The 19847-nt window shown below is 37.8% G+C and overlaps 1 protein-coding gene and 1 non-coding gene across 5 annotated transcripts in view; both read left to right on the forward strand.

Annotated features, from left to right (window-relative positions):
- MAP3K1 (mitogen-activated protein kinase kinase kinase 1) overlaps positions 1-19847 on the forward strand; it is a 77641-nt gene that overhangs the window by 25722 nt on the left and 32072 nt on the right. For all 4 annotated transcript variants that reach the window (XM_033179601.1, XM_033179600.1, XM_033179598.1 and 1 more), the window contains exons 2-3: positions 15032-15182; positions 18136-18336. In XM_033179601.1, coding sequence (XP_033035492.1) covers positions 15032-15182; positions 18136-18336 — 352 coding nt within the window. The remainder of the gene's footprint in view (positions 1-15031; positions 15183-18135; positions 18337-19847) is intronic.
- Positions 15576-15684, forward strand: LOC117066296. Its single transcript, XR_004430270.1, has one exon. It is a non-coding gene; the product is annotated as a small nucleolar RNA U13 (small nucleolar RNA).

The raw sequence follows: 19847 nt of genomic DNA on the forward strand, positions 1-19847 counted from the left end.
ATTTGAAAACATGGAGAGCCACTGGATTATAGAATGACAAAGAATATTTTACTCAAAAAAATGTTGGGAAGTACTCTCCAGATTTAACAATTAAAAGGAATTTGTTGTCCTATTGAGCCTTCTATCTTCTGATGGTGTCTGTCTGCCTGACAGGAATAATATTGATGTAGCAGTGGTGATAAATGAATTGTATGTTCACACTGAATGACCCTAAGCTGTCATCTTGTAGTCTGATCTGATTTCATAGGTTCTTAAGTTCCAAAAAGGTTGTGAATTTCTTAAGAGCATGTCATGGCTAGTGGCACAATCAGGACTTGATTATGAATTTCCAGACCCCTGAATCCTGTCATTTTCTTTAGTTCCGTGAAGCTTCCCACAGTGTAGAGTAGTGGTTCAGTGGTGCATGTTTATTTTTAAGGAAATATTTCAAGCATACAGAAAAATACAGAGGGAATATATTAGATAATAGTATAATAAACAGCCAGAAAACCTTCACCTGTATTTCATAAATGTTAATATTTTATTGTACTTGCTGCAGTGCGGTTGAATGTGTATTTTTTAAAGGAACTAATATTAAAGAAACAGTTGAAACCTTCTTTGTTTTCTGGCTAGACCTTCTTCCCTCCCTCCCTACTAGCAGAAGCAGCCTTGTACAGCAGTCTTCATATTCTAGATGTTGCTAGTCAACATTGTTACCTTCTGAAACCAGAAAAAAATAGTTTTATTTTGCTACTGTCACCTGTTTTTCAAATAACTTGTTAAAAGAAGTTATAGGCTCGGTGCAGTGGCTCACGCCTGTAATCCCAGCACTTTGGGAGGCTGAGGCGGGCGGATCACAAGGTCAGGAGATCGAGACCACGGTGAAACCCAGTTTCTACTAAAAGAAAGTACAAAAAATTAGCCGGGCGCGCTGTCAGACGCCTGTAGTCCCAGCTACTCGGGAGGCTGAGGCAGGAGAATGGCGGGAACCCAGGAGGCGGAGCTTGCAGTGAGCCGAGATCGCACCACTGCACTCCAGCCTGGGCGACAGAGCAAGACTCCGTCTCAAAAAAAAAAAAAAAAAAAAGTTATAACAACAGCATAGTGGAGGAGGAGGAGGAGGACAGGACTTTGAAGTCATAGGGAGCTGGTTTTGAAACTCAGAATTGTCACTTATTATGGAGAGTTAATCAAACTACTTAATCTTTCTGCAGGTTTCTTTATCTGCCCAGTGAAGATGAGGAGTCTCACCTTGTAGCTTTGGTGAGATATAAAGCCACCGTATGGACAACACCTAGCATAGTATTTACAACAGACGAAGCACTGCAGAGGCTAGCTTTAATAGTAATAGTAGTAATAGTAGTAATTCAGTTTATCGTGTGCTACCGTGCCCTCGGTGCCATTGTAAGTACTTCATCTATGTTCATTTAAAAAGTGAGGTAAGAATTAATTATATGTAAAAGACTTAGAACAGGGTATGGCAAGATAGTAGGTGGATCATAAGTATTAGCTATTATTGTTATCCCCATTTTATAGGACAATAAATTATTGGGAGGAACTCTTAGAAGCTAACTTTCTTCTAAGTACTTTACATATATATTAATTTATTTAATCCTGATAGCCACTTTATATGGTAGATACTGTTATCCCTATTTTATAGTGAGGAAATTGAGGCAGAAAGAAGCACTTCTACCAAGATTGCACAGCTAGTATCAGAGCTTATATCTCAACCCAGGCAGTCTCGCTCCAGAGCTCATGCCCCTGATCACTGTGCCATACTTCTTGTGTATGTGGTATGGCTTCTTACCTTATCTTTCCAATCCTAGGAACGTATCTTCCAGGTGGTATGATCTCTGTTGACTAAGAAGTCCTTCCTGGTTTTGTTGTAGATGCAACGCATTTCCTCATGTGACCCCAGCCTGTTAAAATGGGGTCATTTTGATAGAAGCACCCAGATTTGATTGATTTGGGTGACTGTTGCTCCATAAGTACCTTTAACAGTCTCCTCACCTCCCACCCACCAATTCTTCCTGAAGTGTCCCCAGTGTGGGTCTTACATGTACTGAATTTGGCCAGTGACCCAGTAGCCGTCTCGAGTCATCACTGCTTTCTGGCCATTGCCATCACCTCCTTCAGCCACATTGGCCTCGCCCCCTTGGACCTGCTTCACCCACAAGTCCTGCCAGTAACACCACCATGATTGCTGAAGATGCACAATGTTCCCACTGTGCAGAGCTCCAGGGTCTTTGCAATGAAATGAGAACCATTCCCCAGGCCCATTTATTTTATTTTGTATTCTGGGACTTACTTGTAACCATACAGAGACCTTTAGAGAAGATAAATTATCAAGGTTTTTTGGTTGTTTTTATTTGTTTTGATTTGTTTCTCATGGCTTTTTTGCTTTCACCCCAGCCCTAAGAGCTTGGCAGAGAATGAGTGGACTGGACCAGGGGCAAATCTTTGTGAGAGACTATGGCCTCTGCTAGTGGTTGAATTGGGCCAGGCTTAAATGTCTGATGCCCCCGTCTCTTAGGGTGGGTTTGTACAATGAGACTACACATCTCGCTGGCTGTCTAAATAATATTTTCTCCCGATATTCATTTTAAATTATTGGAGCCTTAATTGCACTACAGACATGCTAAATTTTGTGATAGCTTAAGACGTATTAAGACATTAAGATTCCTGGTGTTAGTTTTTTCTCTGCAATTTTCTTCTTAGAAATACTTACTTACTGGAGCCAGAGGGTCTGTAGAGATGAGCCCGTACAGGTTTTTTAGAGTAAGTTCTGAGGAACATCGCACTATCAAAGATGCTCTGTTAAAAAGGACTTCCATGCCAAGTGAATGTGAGGAATGCTGCATACCTTTTTCCCCTTGGAGATTCATGACACATAGAGATCTTATTAGAGGCTCTGTGCTGTCCTGTGATAAATAAAGCCAACTAACTTCTTTTTATCAAGTGTTCCCTAATCTGCAGAATCATTAGATGTTTAGTATTATAGGATATTATTTTTGCCAAAGCTGTGTCTTCTGTTTAGAACATCTTTTGGCCTTCATCAACTCTGTCTGCCAGTTCTGTTCTTTAGAATTATTCGGACATCACCTCCTCTGTGGATCTTTTCAGGACTCTCCTAGATAAAATTAAGAATGGAGATCACTCCACCTTTGCAACTATTTATGGGATGTTAAATTACAGCGGAGATGACGTTGTGTTTTCTTGCTTCTGTGAGACAGAATGATTGGAGGAACACAGACCCTGTTTTATTTATCTTTCATTTTTTAATTTTTCTTCTCTACTGCGTGGCCAGTGCTTATCTGTGGTAGGTGTGCCGGCATTCATTGAATGGAGTGGATTTGCTAGCGTTCAAAGCGTAAAGAAGAAAAGCTGCATTTGTCAGGAAGTCATTCTTCCTCATTCTGAGCATCCCAGTTAACATGCCTTTCCACCAGCTGGAAGGAAGTAGTATAGTGCTAGCTGTTCTGTAGAATTTTGAAAGAAATCCTTCTCCTAGTGAAGACTGTAAGAGGGCTTTGTGTGCTAATTCGAGGTTATCCCCTCTTCATTAATCTCAGAGCATTAAAAACAAGGGCTTTTTTAAAATAGAAAGTATTCACTCAAAATATTACATATCTAAAACTTTTGAAAATACAGAAGCTATAAAATTTGTTAGTGGGCTAAGAATTATAGTAAGTTGTATTATGCCATAATCTACATGTACTAACAGACCACTTTCGTAAGTATGTACTAGCCCTGTTGAGTTGACCACTTAGAAGTATACTCAAACTGCGCTGTCACATTTCCCCAAAGATAACGAGTAAACATAGGAGAAACGTACACTGCAGCCTTCATGTAACACTGACTTGGGATCTTTTTGATGAAAAACCAAGTGGTGAAAGAACAGAGGTTTTCATTTCACTGTGTCATGCATTCTGTACCAGTGCCCCCCAGATTAGGGCAGGATGTACTACCTTGCTGAGAACACCCCCTTCCCCCACAGTAGTAGCATAGGAAGTTCCAGCCTACTTCTGTAGTGTAACATCTCCCTTGGTTTATGCATCAGTTGTCTTGTAGACATTCCCAGCCCTAGATTTGTCAAGTAGCAAGGGGGGATTCTTAAAAGGAAATACACGTTTAGCCAAAAACTGTTTTGTTTTGTTTTTAAAAACATCCTTCTTTCTTACTGATCTGTGTTCAACAATTAGGGAAGAGGATACTCTCAATGTTTTATTTTTCCCCCAAGGCTTCTAAAAGTTTTTCCTCAAGTACCAAGGACACAACAAAGGAAAGAATGAACAGTGGAATTTTTAGCACAGAATCTCAAAATAATACAAGCTTTTGTGGGTTTTTGTTGGAAAGGAACAAGTGGGAAATGGGATCGTATTAATCTTAAACTCCCTCTATTGGGTGCTCAGAAAATAGTTTACATTAAGCCTGATGGATGTTCTGAGTTTCCCCCCACAGGAAGATGAGGAGAGTCCTCGTATTTAGAAGTACTGTTACAAAGCTGATTACTCTGATGAGTGATAGAAGTGTTTTAAAGCAATATTTAGTCTGAGTAGTAAATATTCCTAAGACAGACAGTAACTTTACAATTCGTTTGTTTTGTCTGTCTTAAATAGCAGAACAATGTTGTTTTTCTGTCGCTAACGTTTTTATATATTTTCTAAGATGATGAATCATGCAGAATCACCAGACTCATATTTCTGTTCAGGTCTGATCATTTTTACAGTTTTCACTTGCCTATGTAAATATTACCCACACATTATAGTTCATAATTTGTGTTATGTCATCAGATTTCATTGAACTTGAATCTTAGGTCACAATAGAACTAAAAACATATTGGCTTCATACTAGTCTGATTTGTTTTCTTTTATGCCTATACACCAAGAGTGTTCGCTTGAAAACATGTCTTCCTTGACTTCCTACTTTTTCTCCTCATCTGCTCTTTAAAAAATAATTGTACCAGACTCAAATTGATAGTCTTCTAGGATTTTCATTCGCTAACTCAAATTGCTAGTCTTCTAGAAGTTTCATTCACTACCAAGTTAACTTGCTTACTAACTTGAATTGTCTTATCTCTTTTAGATTTATTTTAAAACCCTACCAATTTTAAGAGTCATTGCATTTTCTTGATTGTCTCTGCATGGCTATTTCTCCACTGTCCCTCTCTCCGAATTCTGATGTATATTTGACTTGTCTGGATTATATTTCCTCTTGGCAAGTTTTGACTTCTGTTGCAGTTTGACATTTTCTTGACCTGTCATGCTCATGATTGTTTCCATGGCTTAACAAAGTCTATATATTTAGTTTCATTCTCGTAGAAATTTGTTGATTTCTCTGTTCATCTATTAACACATTTAGAAGGAAGAACTGTTCTTTTTCCAAATTTGGACAGAACATCTCAATTCTGTTATTGAGTGATGTGCTAAGTAATGTGTATTGGATTGATTTATTGTGGTACATTAATAACTTGAATGTGGTAGTTTTTAATAGAATCTGCAGCTACATTTCTGAGAGACATGAGTGTACCAAAGAAACACTATAACCAAGCTTTTGCACTGCTGCTTTACTTTCTTTCTGGGACTAGGCAGGTGTAAAGAGATGATTTAGAAAATCTTTTCGCATTTTATCTTTTTCTTAGTGTTTTGATGATATTTACCCATATATAAACATGGCCACCTGAAAGTTTAGCCTTAGTGTTTTACCTTAAATATGTCAGTGACTTCAGAAACTGTTGAAGTACATCCATAATGTTTGTATGTTAGTTTAAAAGTAAAAAAGACTTGCCTGGGCATGGTGGCTCATGTCTGTAATCCCAGCACTTCAGGAGGCTGAGGTGGGCAGATCACTTGAGGTCAGGAGTTTGAGACCAACCTGGCCAACGTGGTGAAACCCCATCTCTACTAAAAATACAAAAATTAGCTGGGCATGGTGTTGGGCGTCTGTAATCCCAGCTACTAGGGAGGCTGAGGCTGCAGAATCGCTTGAACCTGGGAGGTGGAGGCTGCAGTGAGCTGAGATCCTGCCACTGCACTCCAGCCTGGGTGACAGAGTGACACTGGGTCTCAACAATCAAAAAAAGTAAAAACACTTTTCCTGCAAGGCAGTTTTCTCAAATTCATATTTGAGAAGTCATATTCTTATGACTATTTGTGGTCAAGAAAGATGCCTTTTAATCATGAAATAATCTTGAATCCAGTTTTTAAAAATGTACTTCCTGTAAGAAGACAAATGAGAATCTTTTCCTTCACTTAATAATGTATTCTCTGCTCATAATAATGCCCTGGTCTACATTTGTCAGTATTTTATGCAGACATTATTTTATATGTTCCAGTGGTGTCTGAAATTTATAGCACACTGAGTCTGTGTAATAATTTACTTAGAAATCCCTTCAGGTTTATTCAGTATTCAATAGAGGATCAATTGCTTTAACTATATTCATACATTGTGAACATATAAGAACATTTAGTATAGGAGAACTGTACAGTTAATACACATTTTTTGATTCACTTTTCTTCTCTAAAGGGAGATTTGGGCTTGTACTTTATTTCATAGACTAAGTCAAAGGTAATTGACTGCAAAAAAAATTCGTACAGAGTTGCCATTTTTAAGAATGATTTGATACTGACTAGTAGCTCTCTGCCTTTTGTAAATTCCCTCTTATTATAGTTGCCTCATGATTGTTAAACCAATCTCTTACAAATTTACTAATTTGGAAGTAATAAAACCTTTTGAATATTCTTCCTTTCCTCATTGAAGTTCTTTACCTTTTTCTCTTTGAAGTTATTTGCATGTCCCTAGAGGCACTAATTTATGGTAGAAGTTGTTAAGGGCTATATTTGTCCATTATGAATGATGGTGTAACATCTGCATGGTGTTACTTCTTAGATCTTTGTTGATTAGAAGTGATAACCAGCTACTCTGACTCTGACTCTGACTCTGAATCAGGGAGTGTTTATCAAGCCCGTAACATCTGTTGTTCTGGGTGCTTTGTTCCTAGCTGCAGGACAGGGAAAAGGCCCTGCCCTCAAAGAAGTTACCCTTTCCTTGTCTAGTTCAGCCAGTGATTGTGTATTTATAGTATGATTATTAATATGTTGTCTTATTTTAATTTTGGTTAATTATATATATATATTTTATGTTTCTATACTGTGTTCTAGTTTTCAAAATCCTGTGATTGTGCTGGAGAATACTTTTAATTTTAAAACTCAAATGGAGTGGTGTTTTAATGGAAACTAATCCATGATTTAGGGTAAATGGATTTATTGTGCATGACCATGTGGAATATATGATAAATATGAGTCAATCAGAATCACTAAGGTGGTATTAAACTGCTCATATGTATTGTTTATAATTAGTTGTGTTATTGTCTTTGTTACTTGACTTCCATATTACTTAACTGTTGATGTGGTTAATCAGAGCATGAGCTTTTTGAGGGTGAATTCCGTGCCCATATCTCTCAAAGGCCTAAATAGGAAGATTTGCACACAATACTTAAAATAGTTTTTCCGCCAATAAAGATTTCTGATACAGATTCAACATACTATAAAACTGATTTCAGCCGGATGTGGTAGCTCATGCCTGTAATTCTAGCACTTTGGGAGGCCAAGGCGGGTGGATTGCTTTGAGCTCAGGAGTTCAAGACCAGCCTGGAGAACATGGAGAAACCCCATCTGTACAAAAAGTACAAAAAAAATGAGCCAGGTGTGGTGGCTCACGCCTGTGTTCCCAGCTACTCAGGAGGCTGATGCTGGAGGATTGCTTGAGCTGGGAAGTGGAGGTTGCAGTGAGCCAAGATTGCGCCACTGCACTCCGGCCTAGGCGTCAGAGCCAAACCCTCTCTGTCTTTAAAAAAAAAAAAAGAACGAATGTGTTGTGCTAAAGAGAGGATATTTACCCTGTGGGGAGATGAAAGTAGTAGTGCCTGTTTCTTGTTATAAATAAATAGAAGTTGTACTGTCTTTAGTTCTCAGGGTCAAACTTTACTGAATAGAACCTGGAATGAAATCTTGTGGGAACTAATTTTCAGAATGTGAGCCATTTTTATACATTGTTACTTCTTATGTAAACCTACCTGTGTTACAAATGTTGCATCATATAAAGATGGAAGATTCCCCCTTCCAATGGTTTATTTAATCCTCCTTGCTTAGAAGAAGGAATAGGCCAACAGTTGGCAAAGACTGTATAGTCTCTGGAAAAACAGTCTTACTGGAAAATAGAAATGTCTGAGTATTGAGATAAAAGATGATTTGGTTTTGGTTTTGGTTTTGGTTGCAATCTAGGTCAACAGATTAAAAGTACTTGTACATACTCATTTTCCTTTTGTTCTTAGAAGACACAGACTGTGAAGTCACTCATCTGAGTGTAAGTCATAGTGTTTTTTGCATACAGACTTTATCACCTTGAACATGTAACTGAACCTCCTGTATCCTTTGTCTCATCTGTAAAATGGAGTAGTAAGAGCCGTGTCTCAAGAGAATTGACTGAGTAGCCCCATGTGGCTGTTAGCCCTGTCCGTGGGAAGGAACTGTCAGTCTTCCTGTTTCATTATGATCTCCTACCTGCAGTTAAGTCATTCCTGCTCCTTCCCTTTACCTGGAACCTTACACTTTAAGGGTCCCACAGTGGACTAGGATTGTTTTGGAAGCTGGGTCCTCCGTTGCTCTCCTCTTTCCTCAGTAATATGGCTTATGAGTTTGGTAGCGTGTGAATTTCTTCTGCTATGAAGGCTTCACGAGTAGACTGTAGTTAGCTCTGAATTGTGCCTGTCCCAAATAATCTAATGTATTTTCTAGGGTTCCTTGAAGTTCCTTGGACACTAAGAGAATCAAGATATGGAAATCTTTATTTATACTAAGGTTGAATCTCATTGACTTCCAGAAAGGCTTTCTACAAAAGATCATTACAGTCTTAGTTGCCTCTATTGCAGTGAAATGCTCTAATAATGAAGAGAATTAATATGCTTTTAAAATTATTATAATCAAATAGTCACTGTTGTAAAAACTTATAAAACTTCTTTGTATTATTATCATATAGGTATCAGCACAAGTGCTGACTCCTTGTAAAAACAAACTCAGATTGGACAGTGAACACTCATAGCAGCAAAGAGCACAGGCTCTTCAATCAAACCTGTGGGAGTTTGAATCTAGCCCTGCCCCTCACTTATAAATTGTGTTACCCTGCGCATAACTTAGCCTCCCCAAGCCTCTGATAGAAAAGACTTCACAGGGTTGCTGGAAGGGTGCAGTAAATTCATACATGTAAAGCACCTAATCCATTGTCTGGCATGTAATATAATTTTTCTGTGATGACACTCTGGCAGTTATTTCTCCGTTATCACTAGTTGTTGACAAACAGTATTTCCTTCCTAAAGATGAGCCACTTAATAACTTAAAAATTACATTAGACTGGTAGGATTCTTTTTGTTTTTTTGGTGATGGAGTTTTGCTCTTGTTGCCCAGGCTGGAGTGCAGTGGCGCAATCTCGGCTCACCGCAACCTCCCCCTCCTGGGTTCAAGCAATTCTCCTGCCTCAGCCTCCCGAATAGCTGGTATTACAGGCATGTGCCACCACGCCCGGCTAATTTTGTATTTTTAGTAGAGATGGGGTTTCTCCATGTTGGTCAGGCTGGTCTTGAACCCCCAAACTCAGGTAATCTGCCTGCCTCGGCCTTTCAAAGTGCTGGGATTACAGGTGTGAGCCACTGCGCCCGGCCAGGATTCTTAAGTGTTTATTAAATGTCCCCTGTGTGCCAGGCATTGTGTAGAACTAGTGTTTTAGTCAGACTTTTTGAGGTTGCAGGGAACAGAGATGGGTTAAAATTTATTTCATTCCAAATTAAAGAACCCACCAAGAAGTTTCCTCCGTTATACACTTGGCTCCTGGAGAACTAGTCGTTCATTATCCAGGGTGGTACAAAAGTGGCTTTCGTCATCTGACAGCTTATCAAGGGACCCAGGTACAAGTGTTAGGTTGGCTTTTGTTACTTCTCCATCCCTGTCTTTCTTCTAATTTCTCTCTCTTCTCCTTTATTTCTGTCTCAGTGTTTCTACTTACTACCTTGCTCTGTTTCCCTGTTAAATGCCACTCTTCTTGCAGTGACACTATATGTGTGTTTTACTTTCAAACTCTCAGAAAGGGAGATCTGACTCAGGCATACAATACCATTCAGTATAGAAGGTCATTGGATCAAGGAACATTCCTGGACCAGGCAGCTATAGACGGTGGGATGGATTCAGATGTTTAAAGCACCTTAAGCATTAGCCACCACCCTTAGGACTGGGCAGACCCTCTGGCTTCCCAGAAGGGGGCAGTGTGTCAGGTACCTTTTTTGGCCCATCCAGGACACTGGGCAGTGTGATAGAACAATGAATGAGAGGTAGCGTGTCCTGGAAGAGCTCACAATGTGGACAAGGAAGCAGATACTTAAACGTATACTTAATTTTATGATATAGTTATGATATAGTGAATATTTACCATGCAGGGAGAGAGCAGCCTTAGAATGGTGGTAGGAAATTCTTCATTGAAGCCATATTGAGATGGCAAAGGATATTCCTGGCAGGAAAAAAAAAAAGTCTTCTCCAGAGATGGGTGCAAAATATCATAGTATATTTATGAAGTTTTTTTGTGCTATGAGAAGAGGGCCGTAGTTGGTATTTAAGGGGCTCCAGAAAGAAGGCCTAATTTATGGTACTGATGAAGATGATTAGACACAGAACTAGGAGAAAAAGACCTCATAGAAGAGTAGAGGAGAGACCTACAAGAGAGTTAGCACAATCAACAGTGGCTGACACCACATTATAAAGGGAGGACTGACTACAGTTTCCCTGAGAAGGGACCCTTGAAGCATCTTGGATTTTAGCAGGTGAGTTTTGTAGGTCTAGGAAGAATCTAGGACTAGAAACCTAACCTCAGGGAGTAAGCGTTCTTGAAGTTCTATGTCATTCGCAAATTCATTCTTGGGAATGTCTAGAAGCCAAAACCAAGAAACCTCATGTTTCCTAAATAAACAGGAAATGAAGATAAAGCTTGATCTGTAACAGTTCTTAAGTTTCTCATATTTTTCTAACCACAATTTTGTTTATTTTTAAGTCTTCAAAGTAGTTTCTCAAAACACATTGTTTTACTAAAAAATCTGTTATTTTTTTTTTAAGGTCAGAAGTATATACGCTATTATTTACAATAGGTATGTTTCTTGGTAATGTGTGGCAAAAATAACTCCCCGAAACATTCATGTTTAACCAACATGAATTGGAGATGGCTCTTATCTCTCAGTGACTTTACAGCTATCTGTTTAGATTAGCTTTGGTTAAAAAAAGGTTTTTTTTCCTGCTATGGCTGTGATATATTAATTGGATGACAAATCACTGCTATATACATCCATACATACACATACACACTCATCTGGTAAAAATAAAAACCCTATATATATGCCTGGTTTATGGAAGATTATATGTTAGGATTATAATAAAAACAATACAAGTATGTAAAAAAAAAATTTCAGAGTTTGGTTCCATTTCAGAGAGAAATTAAACAGAGTAGATATGATTTATTCCTGACAAATATAATAGGATTTACTGTATATATCATTGATTCAAAGATCCCAGTGGTTGTAAGTTGTACCATTATTCTATATACCATGAAGGAAAAAAAAAACCTGCCAATTAAATTACAGTAACATTTGATTTCAAGAGGCATTCAGATTTCAGATATTAAAATGTGAAAAAATACAAATTTTAGAATTAATGACATATAATTATTACAGAGAGACTAGGAAAAACACTTTGGTTTATATTTGCAGATTAACTTAGGAACAGTGAAAATTGTTCTGAATAACATCTAAATTGCAAATTTATCTTAATTAACTACAGAATTATTTTAAAAGTTAATAAGAATAGTCATTAAAATTTAAAACTAGGAAGGCTGTAGGACTGCCAGAGTTAATAAGTGATCATTCACTTAATGTATGTTCATACCTATTATGAGCCAGACGTGCTTAGATGTTAGGTGTATAGATGGATATAACACGTGGTCCCCTCACTCATGGAGCTTACAGTTCATAAGAGAGGAACATTTTGCAAACTGCATTAACCATGTTAAAGGAAAAATACAAGTGCTGTGAAAGAATGGAACTGGGAGCTCTTAATTGAAATTGGGAAAGTCTGAGGAGTTGAGGAAAATCTAGAGAATGGGTAGAAATTAGGTAAAAAGTAGGCAGAAAAGGAAGCAGCCTGTCCAGAAACCCTGAGTAGGAAAGATCGTGGGGTTATTGAGGCAGTGAAGAAGCAGGGGGTGCAGGTCTGGTGACAGGAATTGAGGTGAGACCACATGGTGCAGGGCTACTTAGGTTGGGCTGAACATTTTGGATTTTAGTCTAAACCCAGGAGGAAGCCACTAGAGGATTTTAATGGAGGAAGTAACCCTGGGTGCACTGTGAAATCTGGGTAAGAATCAGTTAAAGAAGCTCTTTAGGAGCCTGTTGCTAATTCAGACCAGGTAAAAGCAGCTTGACCTGGGTGGAAGTGTGAATGGAAGACATGTTTTTTAGAAGATTATTTGCCCATATTATCAAAAGTCTTCATTTGTGTACATTTTTTACCCAGCATTTCCATTTCTGGGTGTTTATTCTAAAGAAATAATTTAGTCCGGACGTGGTGTAATCCCAGCACTTTGGGAGGCTGAGGTGGGTGGATCACCTGATGTCAGGAGTTTGAGACCAGCCTGACCAACATGGTGAAACCCTGTCTCTACTAAAAACACAAAATTAGCCGGGCGTGGTGGCACATGCCTGTAATAGCAGCTACTTGGAAGGCTGAGGCAGGAGAATCACTTGAACCTGGGAGGAGTAGGTTGCAGTGAGCCAGTTGCGCCATTGCACTCCAGCCTGGGCAACAAGAGCTAAACCTCCATCTCAAAATAATAATAATCTCATAGCCCTTGAACATAAATAAGGTAAAACAAAATTTAAAAAAGAATCTCAGATGTTTGTAAAAGTTCAGCTGCTAGAATGCTTATCCCTATTATTTATAATAAAATAAATTGGTCTAAAAGATTATAGTATTTTCAAACAAGTGGAAAGGAAAGAGACAAATTAGACTTTAAGGAGGCCACGCCATCCAGGAAGATTTGTTTAGACAAGGAACGTCCTTTGTGTGTTCGACTGGGGGCCAGGAACAGAAACTGAAAATCCATAACAGAGAAGAGACACTCCTGAAACAGATTTGTGGGAAGAGAGATAGCTAGGACCAGAGGAAAGACGATCGAGCACCTTGGTCCAGGAGCGCAGGAGTTTCTGGTATAAAAATGCACTGCAGTTCCACTATGAGGCTTATTTTTTGGGAACTAGCCTAGGAACCAAACCACCTCTTGCAACATTGTTACTTGACGGGGAAAGTGCTTTTAATACTAAAGACTTGGAAGTGAATTTTTGGTATGTAGTCACCACATAAATTCAGTTGCCTACAAAGCTGAGTCCCCTGGAATAAGTACCAACTGAGCAGGATGGATTTTTTGGAGGACATTTTATCCCCTGTGTTCTTCACCCTTACCTCCCTTTCTCTCCCTTCCTCTCCCTCCTTTTCCTCCTCCTCCTCCTTTCTTCTCTGCCTTCTTCCCTTCTCTCCATCCCTCCTTCCTCTTTCCTTCTTCTCCTCCCTCCCTCTCTTACATTCTTCTACACATCCCCTAACATTTATATTTTATGATCAGCATAAAAAGCAGCCAAGCACGTATAAGTAAATGAGATAATCCTCCTTTTTTCATACTTTTTGAAAATCTCATATTGCTTCTATATAACAGTATTTGTGTGTGTGTGTGTCTGTAAGGAAATATTTTACTCTGGGGTCTTAATGCCCATTTGCAAGTTTCAAACCAAATGTTATGTATTCTTTGTATTTCTAAAAATATCTAGGTCAGTCGCTGATACAGAGGTGTTTAATATTTTGGCTTCTACTTTCCTCACAGTCTTGATGCTTCAGTGAAACCGGTTAACTGTTTCCTTTCTAGTGAATATTTATTTTTAAGTAGTTTCTTCTTTTTTTTCTTTGGCTGATTCTCTGAAGATTGTACTTCATAGTTGTGATTAGCTGGAAAATTCCTAGAGGAGTTTGAATTTGTCTTTTTAGTAAACTTGAGGTTCTTGTCTTTGGTATTTCCTTGAGTATTTCCTTTTTGTATCAGTGTAGAAAAACTGTTCTCTAGCTTTATAAACTTTTCAAAATAGTTACTGAAATTAGCTTAGTATTTGTAAAGTTGTTACTAATCCCAAGGTGCAGTTGCTTTAACTGCATGCTTATGAATCAGGTTTTCAAATCTGTGCATATCGTGTATGCGTGTATGCTCATGGGGATGTGGGTATATTTTAAAATTAGTGATTTTCGTGAGGTTGATGCTTTGCCTATTAGGCTTTGTAGAGTTAATTCTCAAACGTTCTTAGTTTAGAGATTGTTTTATTCTGGTAAATCCACACCATTTAATGGAGTAAAGATCAAATGTTTGTACTGATAATTTTTATTCTTTATAGAGTACCCCAAATGCTTGTCAGAAATCATTGTTCTCTGAAAATAAAAATTTAATCATGTAGGCTATGAAAAAATGTTTTGGGATCATAGATGATACAGTTAAGTTTCACTTCACTTATTAAATATTTATTGAGTTTATTTCAGATAAATGAGCATATCCACCAGATTCTGTCTGTATTGACTTAATGTATTGGAAATCCTGGGATAAAAGCATAGTAATACACCCTTCTAAATATTTGTTATATACTTGGGTGGTAGAATTGAAAACAATGCAGTCTTAGTGAATATATTTGTTAATACGGTGCTTAATGTCTTGGGATTCATTTTGTTAACTACAGTGGAACAAAGGTCTGCATGATATATGTCAGTAATATATAATTCAGAATCTTTTCAAGCTTTAAGTCATTTGGGGTTTTTAGCAGTTAGCTTTTTTATTACATGTCCCTTGGAAGTATAAAATAGAACCATTTGTTCTTGGAAATTATCTTTCATATATAAATTTCTCATTTTCTTTGTTTCTCCATTCATTTTAGTCGTGAGATGGAGAATAAAGAAACTCTCAAAGGGTTGCACAAGATGGATGATCGTCCAGAGGAACGAATGATCAGGGAGAAACTGAAGGCAACCTGTATGCCAGCCTGGAAGCACGAATGGTTGGAAAGGAGAAATAGGCGAGGGCCTGTGGTAAGTGGCTATGGGTTACCAGCTATAAGGAAGAAAGCATAGGAGGAAATGGAAAAGTAAGCATAAATAGATCCTCTTGTAAGCTTTTCTTCTTCATTTTAAATGTAGCAGTTTTAATTACTTGATATTGCGGTCATTTGGAAGAAACCGTAATTAAAATTACGCTCATTAAACAACTTAAACTGTTCTGGGAACTTAACTGTTGTGTTTGGTGGAGGAGTAAATGCTTAAACCAAGACTACCCTCTCATGTCAGTATCTAAAATCCTTTCATTGGAGTTTTATACTGTACTTTCTAAATTTTAAAAAGAATTTTTCCAGTTTGTTTTAGATGTTTTATCTCTAAGACAGGATCCAAGAATCTTAATTTCAGAAATCTTCTAGGAAAGAAAATATTTAATTGCAGTAATTCATAAGTGTAATGATTGGGTTTTTACATGCATGGGTAAGATGTGCATTTCTCCAACTTTGTTACAATGTCAGCACGTTACCCTCATTTGACTTGGAAAAAAAAAGTTTAATAGACCCATGGGGATTAAGATAAATTAAAAATGTATGGGGTTTGATGAAAGAAAATCTAGAGTCCTAGATTTTAAAAAGCAGGGATACTCTGTCCTTTGCTATAGGTGTAAGAATATATATTCTTACAAGAATACCATCATGAAATGTGTATCTTCATTCTTACAAAGGAAGAAGTATTACAGTATCCTAGCACTTATCTCTATCAGCAAGTTTGTGTTTATTTTGTTATTTTAAAACAGATACGGCAACTTAAAATTTATCTAAACTTTGACAAGGGTCTAAAGTACACCCCTGCCAAATGATTGTCTGCCCTGCATTCATCCCATGTGCCTATTTAAGTTTAGATTTAAATTAATTAGATGTAAATAAAAGTAAAAATGTAGTTCCTCAGTCTCACCAACCACATTTCAAATGCTCAGTAACCACATGTGGCCAATGGCTGCCCTTTCGGCAGTGCAGTTTTAGCACATTTCCATTGCCTCCGCAAGCTCTCTTAGATGTGTAGTACTGACTCGTGTCTGACTTAACTCCATAATCTCTGCGGCTTTCAGTATCCTCATTACTGAGCTGCAGTCTGTCAGGAATATTTTACCCGCTGGTTCTAATTCTAGCCCATGGAATTCTACAGAATAAATCTAATTGTTCCTTTCCATACCAGCACTTTAAGTTACTATGGGCCCATGAGTCTTTGTCTTTACAGCTAAGTTTCTACGTTTCTTCCATTTTTTACTTATGTGAGGTGGTGTGGTGGGAACCCCTCACCATTTTAGCTATTTGTGCCAGAAGATGAATATGAAGAAATTAAGGATTTATCTTAGAGAAGAGAAAGTGCTGTTGAAACATCTTGTAGAAGGTTGGCAGTTAAAAGGGTGTATTACTACTCAGTTAATATAAAGAACTTTTAAACAAACAGCCATCTGAAGTTTGAATGTTCTGCTTTCTGAGCTCCTTTAGATGGAGGTGTTCAAACAGAGCCTAAATCTTTTGAGAATAACGTAGGGCATAAATCACAACTTTTTAAAAACGAGCCAGCCGTTTGTTCTTTATTACATATGAACTAAGAATATCCAGTTCTCTAAGACAGAATTTTGGTTTTTATACTGTTCACTTTCTAGCAAATACCTAAGTACCTTGTCTGTATATAAGACATGCATGAAGAGGAAAGAGATGTGTGGAATAAGATGCATAACACATAGTCCTTAAGCTTAATTATGCCACCCTACATTTTATGGTTTACAGATTTCATATTATCCTTAAGAAGTTTACTGTTTACTTTAGAGGTCTGATTCTGTTTTTATACTTTGAGTAAGTTGTGTCAGATCATTCTTGAAACATAAAGTGTAAATATCTCCAAATGGGAAAATTAGACTTATATGTAATAAATAGAGTAATACATGAAATATCACAAAGCAACTTGTGACTAGGTGCCAAATGTGTGGGATGGGCAGAAGAGCAATAGGGACTTAGGAAAGAGAAAGAATGTCATGCTGGTAGACTTCAGGGGAGTTTCATAAAAGGAAGAATTTTAACTGAGTCTAAAAAAATGGGTAAATTTTCCTCATGTGAAGGTGTACTCCTGGGGTGCTGCAGGCTGGAGATGAGTATTAAATTAGGAGGAGAGTGAGTGGAAAGCACAGGAGGTGGAAGGGTCAGGCAAGTTTGGTGAACACAGCAACTGGCTGTAGAACAGGAGCAGTGGGAGAAAGTCCAGAAAGGTCTGCAGTTGTACAAGGCTGTGGAGTTTGGCCTTTGGTCATGTCTAGATTAGGTCTGAAAGCCTTAATTTAAAAAAAAAAAAAAAAAAAAGGGCAGGTCTTGTAAACTGCATTTCTGTCTGAGAAATTGATCTTTACACTTGTAGCCTCTTTTGGTTTTCTGAGATATGTGTCTAACCTATTATTGTGATATAACGTAAAAAACCACACACACACAAAAGCAGGGCAAAATGATTGCATAGTCATCAGACAATTTGAAATTATGCCCAGTGTTGTTTCAAGGTCCTACATTTTGTCAAAACAAATAAAAATGTACCTAGATCTTTGATCTAGTAGTTGAATGAGTTGACTATAGAAGTTATGAGTGCTTATTTTTCACATTTGTTTAATAACCTTTGATTATTACTTTTGAGTGTTAAATGAGTTAGGGTATATAACAAATAATACCATTTCTGCAGTTTTGTATGCATTACAAAATTGTAAGGGAGGAGGTTGCATTTTAACTAGTGTTAAATCCTAAATGACTGGAATTTGTGTAGGTAAAAATAGTCTTTTACATTAATAGCTTAAAGTAATAATACAAGTTGATATGTTGTCTGGTATATTGGTGTATTTCATAACAAAAGCTCGTTAAGTTTATTTCCTAGTCTATGATATTTATATTTACTTACCTTTTATATTTTTAAGTAATCAAAATATTGGAATACTTTGATTCAGGTGGTAAAACCAATCCCAGTTAAAGGAGATGGATCTGAAATGAATCACTTGGCAGCTGAGTCTCCAGGAGAGGCCCAGGCGAGTGCGGCTTCACCAGCTTCCAAAGGCCGACGCAGTCCTTCTCCTGGCAACTCCCCATCAGGTCGCACAGTGAAATCAGAATCTCCAGGAGTAAGGAGAAAAAGAGTTTCCCCAGTGCCTGTAAGTTAATGTTACAACGGATATGTTAGTTTTTATAATTTTTAGATTCATTTATAACAGAGAAAAGACTGGCCAGCCATCTGTTAGAACATCAGTTTTCAAAATATAATCTGCAGACACCTGAGGATGGAGGGGGGGAGGCGGTTCCTGAGGCCCTTTCTGGGGTCTATTAGGTCAAAACTAATTTTGTGATAAAACTGGGATGTTGTTTGCCTCTTTCCCTGCATTGATATTTGCAGTGGTGGATAAAACTATTGGTGCCTTTTCCCAATTTAAGGCTACAGCTGTAGAAACTATATTCATTATTGCTATGTATCAGCCATTAAAGGAAAAAAAAAACAAAAACGCCAGTTACACTTGATAATGCCTTTGACAAGGAAATAGAAATTAATTTTATTAAATCTTGACTCTTAGTAAATACATGCCTTTGTAATATTGTGTGTGATGAAATGGGATGCATGCATAAAGCACTTCTACATACCAAAATACAATAGTTTCTCAAGGAGAAGTATTTGTGCGGTTGTTAGAGTTGCAAGCCGAGCTAGTTCTTTCATGGAACATGAAATGAGTGACCAACAAACTATGATTATTTAGATTTGGATATTTGGAAGACATTTTTCTTAAGATGAATTAGACTGTCACTTCAAGAAAAGCAACTTAAGGCCAGGAGCGGTGGCTATAATCCTGCCTCTTTGGGAGGCTGAGGTGGGCGGATCACCTGAGGTCAGGAGTTCGAGAGCAGCCTAGCCAACATGGTGAAACCTCATCTCTACTGAAAATACAAAAATTAGCCAGGCATGGTGGCAGATGCCTGTAATCCCAGCTACTCGGGGGCTGAGGCAGCAGAATCGCTTGAACCCAGGAGGCAGAGGTTGCAATGAGCCTAGATTGCACCATTGCATTCCAGCCTGGACTACGACAGTGAAACTCCATCTCAAAAAAAAAAAAAAAAAAAAAAAAACTTAAATATTTTTTCACCAGTGTTAAAAGTTGAGATGTCAAAATAAAAATTAGAATTTTAGAAAGCTACTGTCCACCACTGTGAGCTTGACAGCTTCCCAGTGCTTAGACTTTCCTGATAAGATTGGTGATAGCAAATGTGATTCTTTTTCATGCTGTATAATGAAATATGTGAACATTTGGAAGATCTGCTTAACTTAACCAATATTTTCCACATGATCAGTGTATTATAACAACAAAATCATTCCTAGGTAAAAGATACATTCAAAATGTAAAATAACACCATTTGGATTTTTAATGTGCCAGTAGGAAAAGTTTGTTGATGTGGTTTCAGATTCCACATTACAACTGCCTTTAAGAAACCGTGTTTTGAGCTTTGGTATAGTACCAAAGAATATTCATCATTATTTGAACAGGCGGCCAAGTGCAGTGACTGACACCTATAATCCTATCACTTTGGGAGGCCACGGTGGGCGGATCACTTGAGGTCAGGAATTCAAGACCAGCCTGGCCAACATGGTGAAACCCCGTCTCTACTAAAAATACAAAAA

The sequence above is a fragment of the Trachypithecus francoisi genome, unplaced genomic scaffold (assembly GCF_009764315.1).
Source record: "Trachypithecus francoisi isolate TF-2019V2 unplaced genomic scaffold, Tfra_2.0 Lachesis_group2, whole genome shotgun sequence".
Lineage (NCBI taxonomy): Eukaryota > Metazoa > Chordata > Mammalia > Primates > Cercopithecidae > Trachypithecus > Trachypithecus francoisi.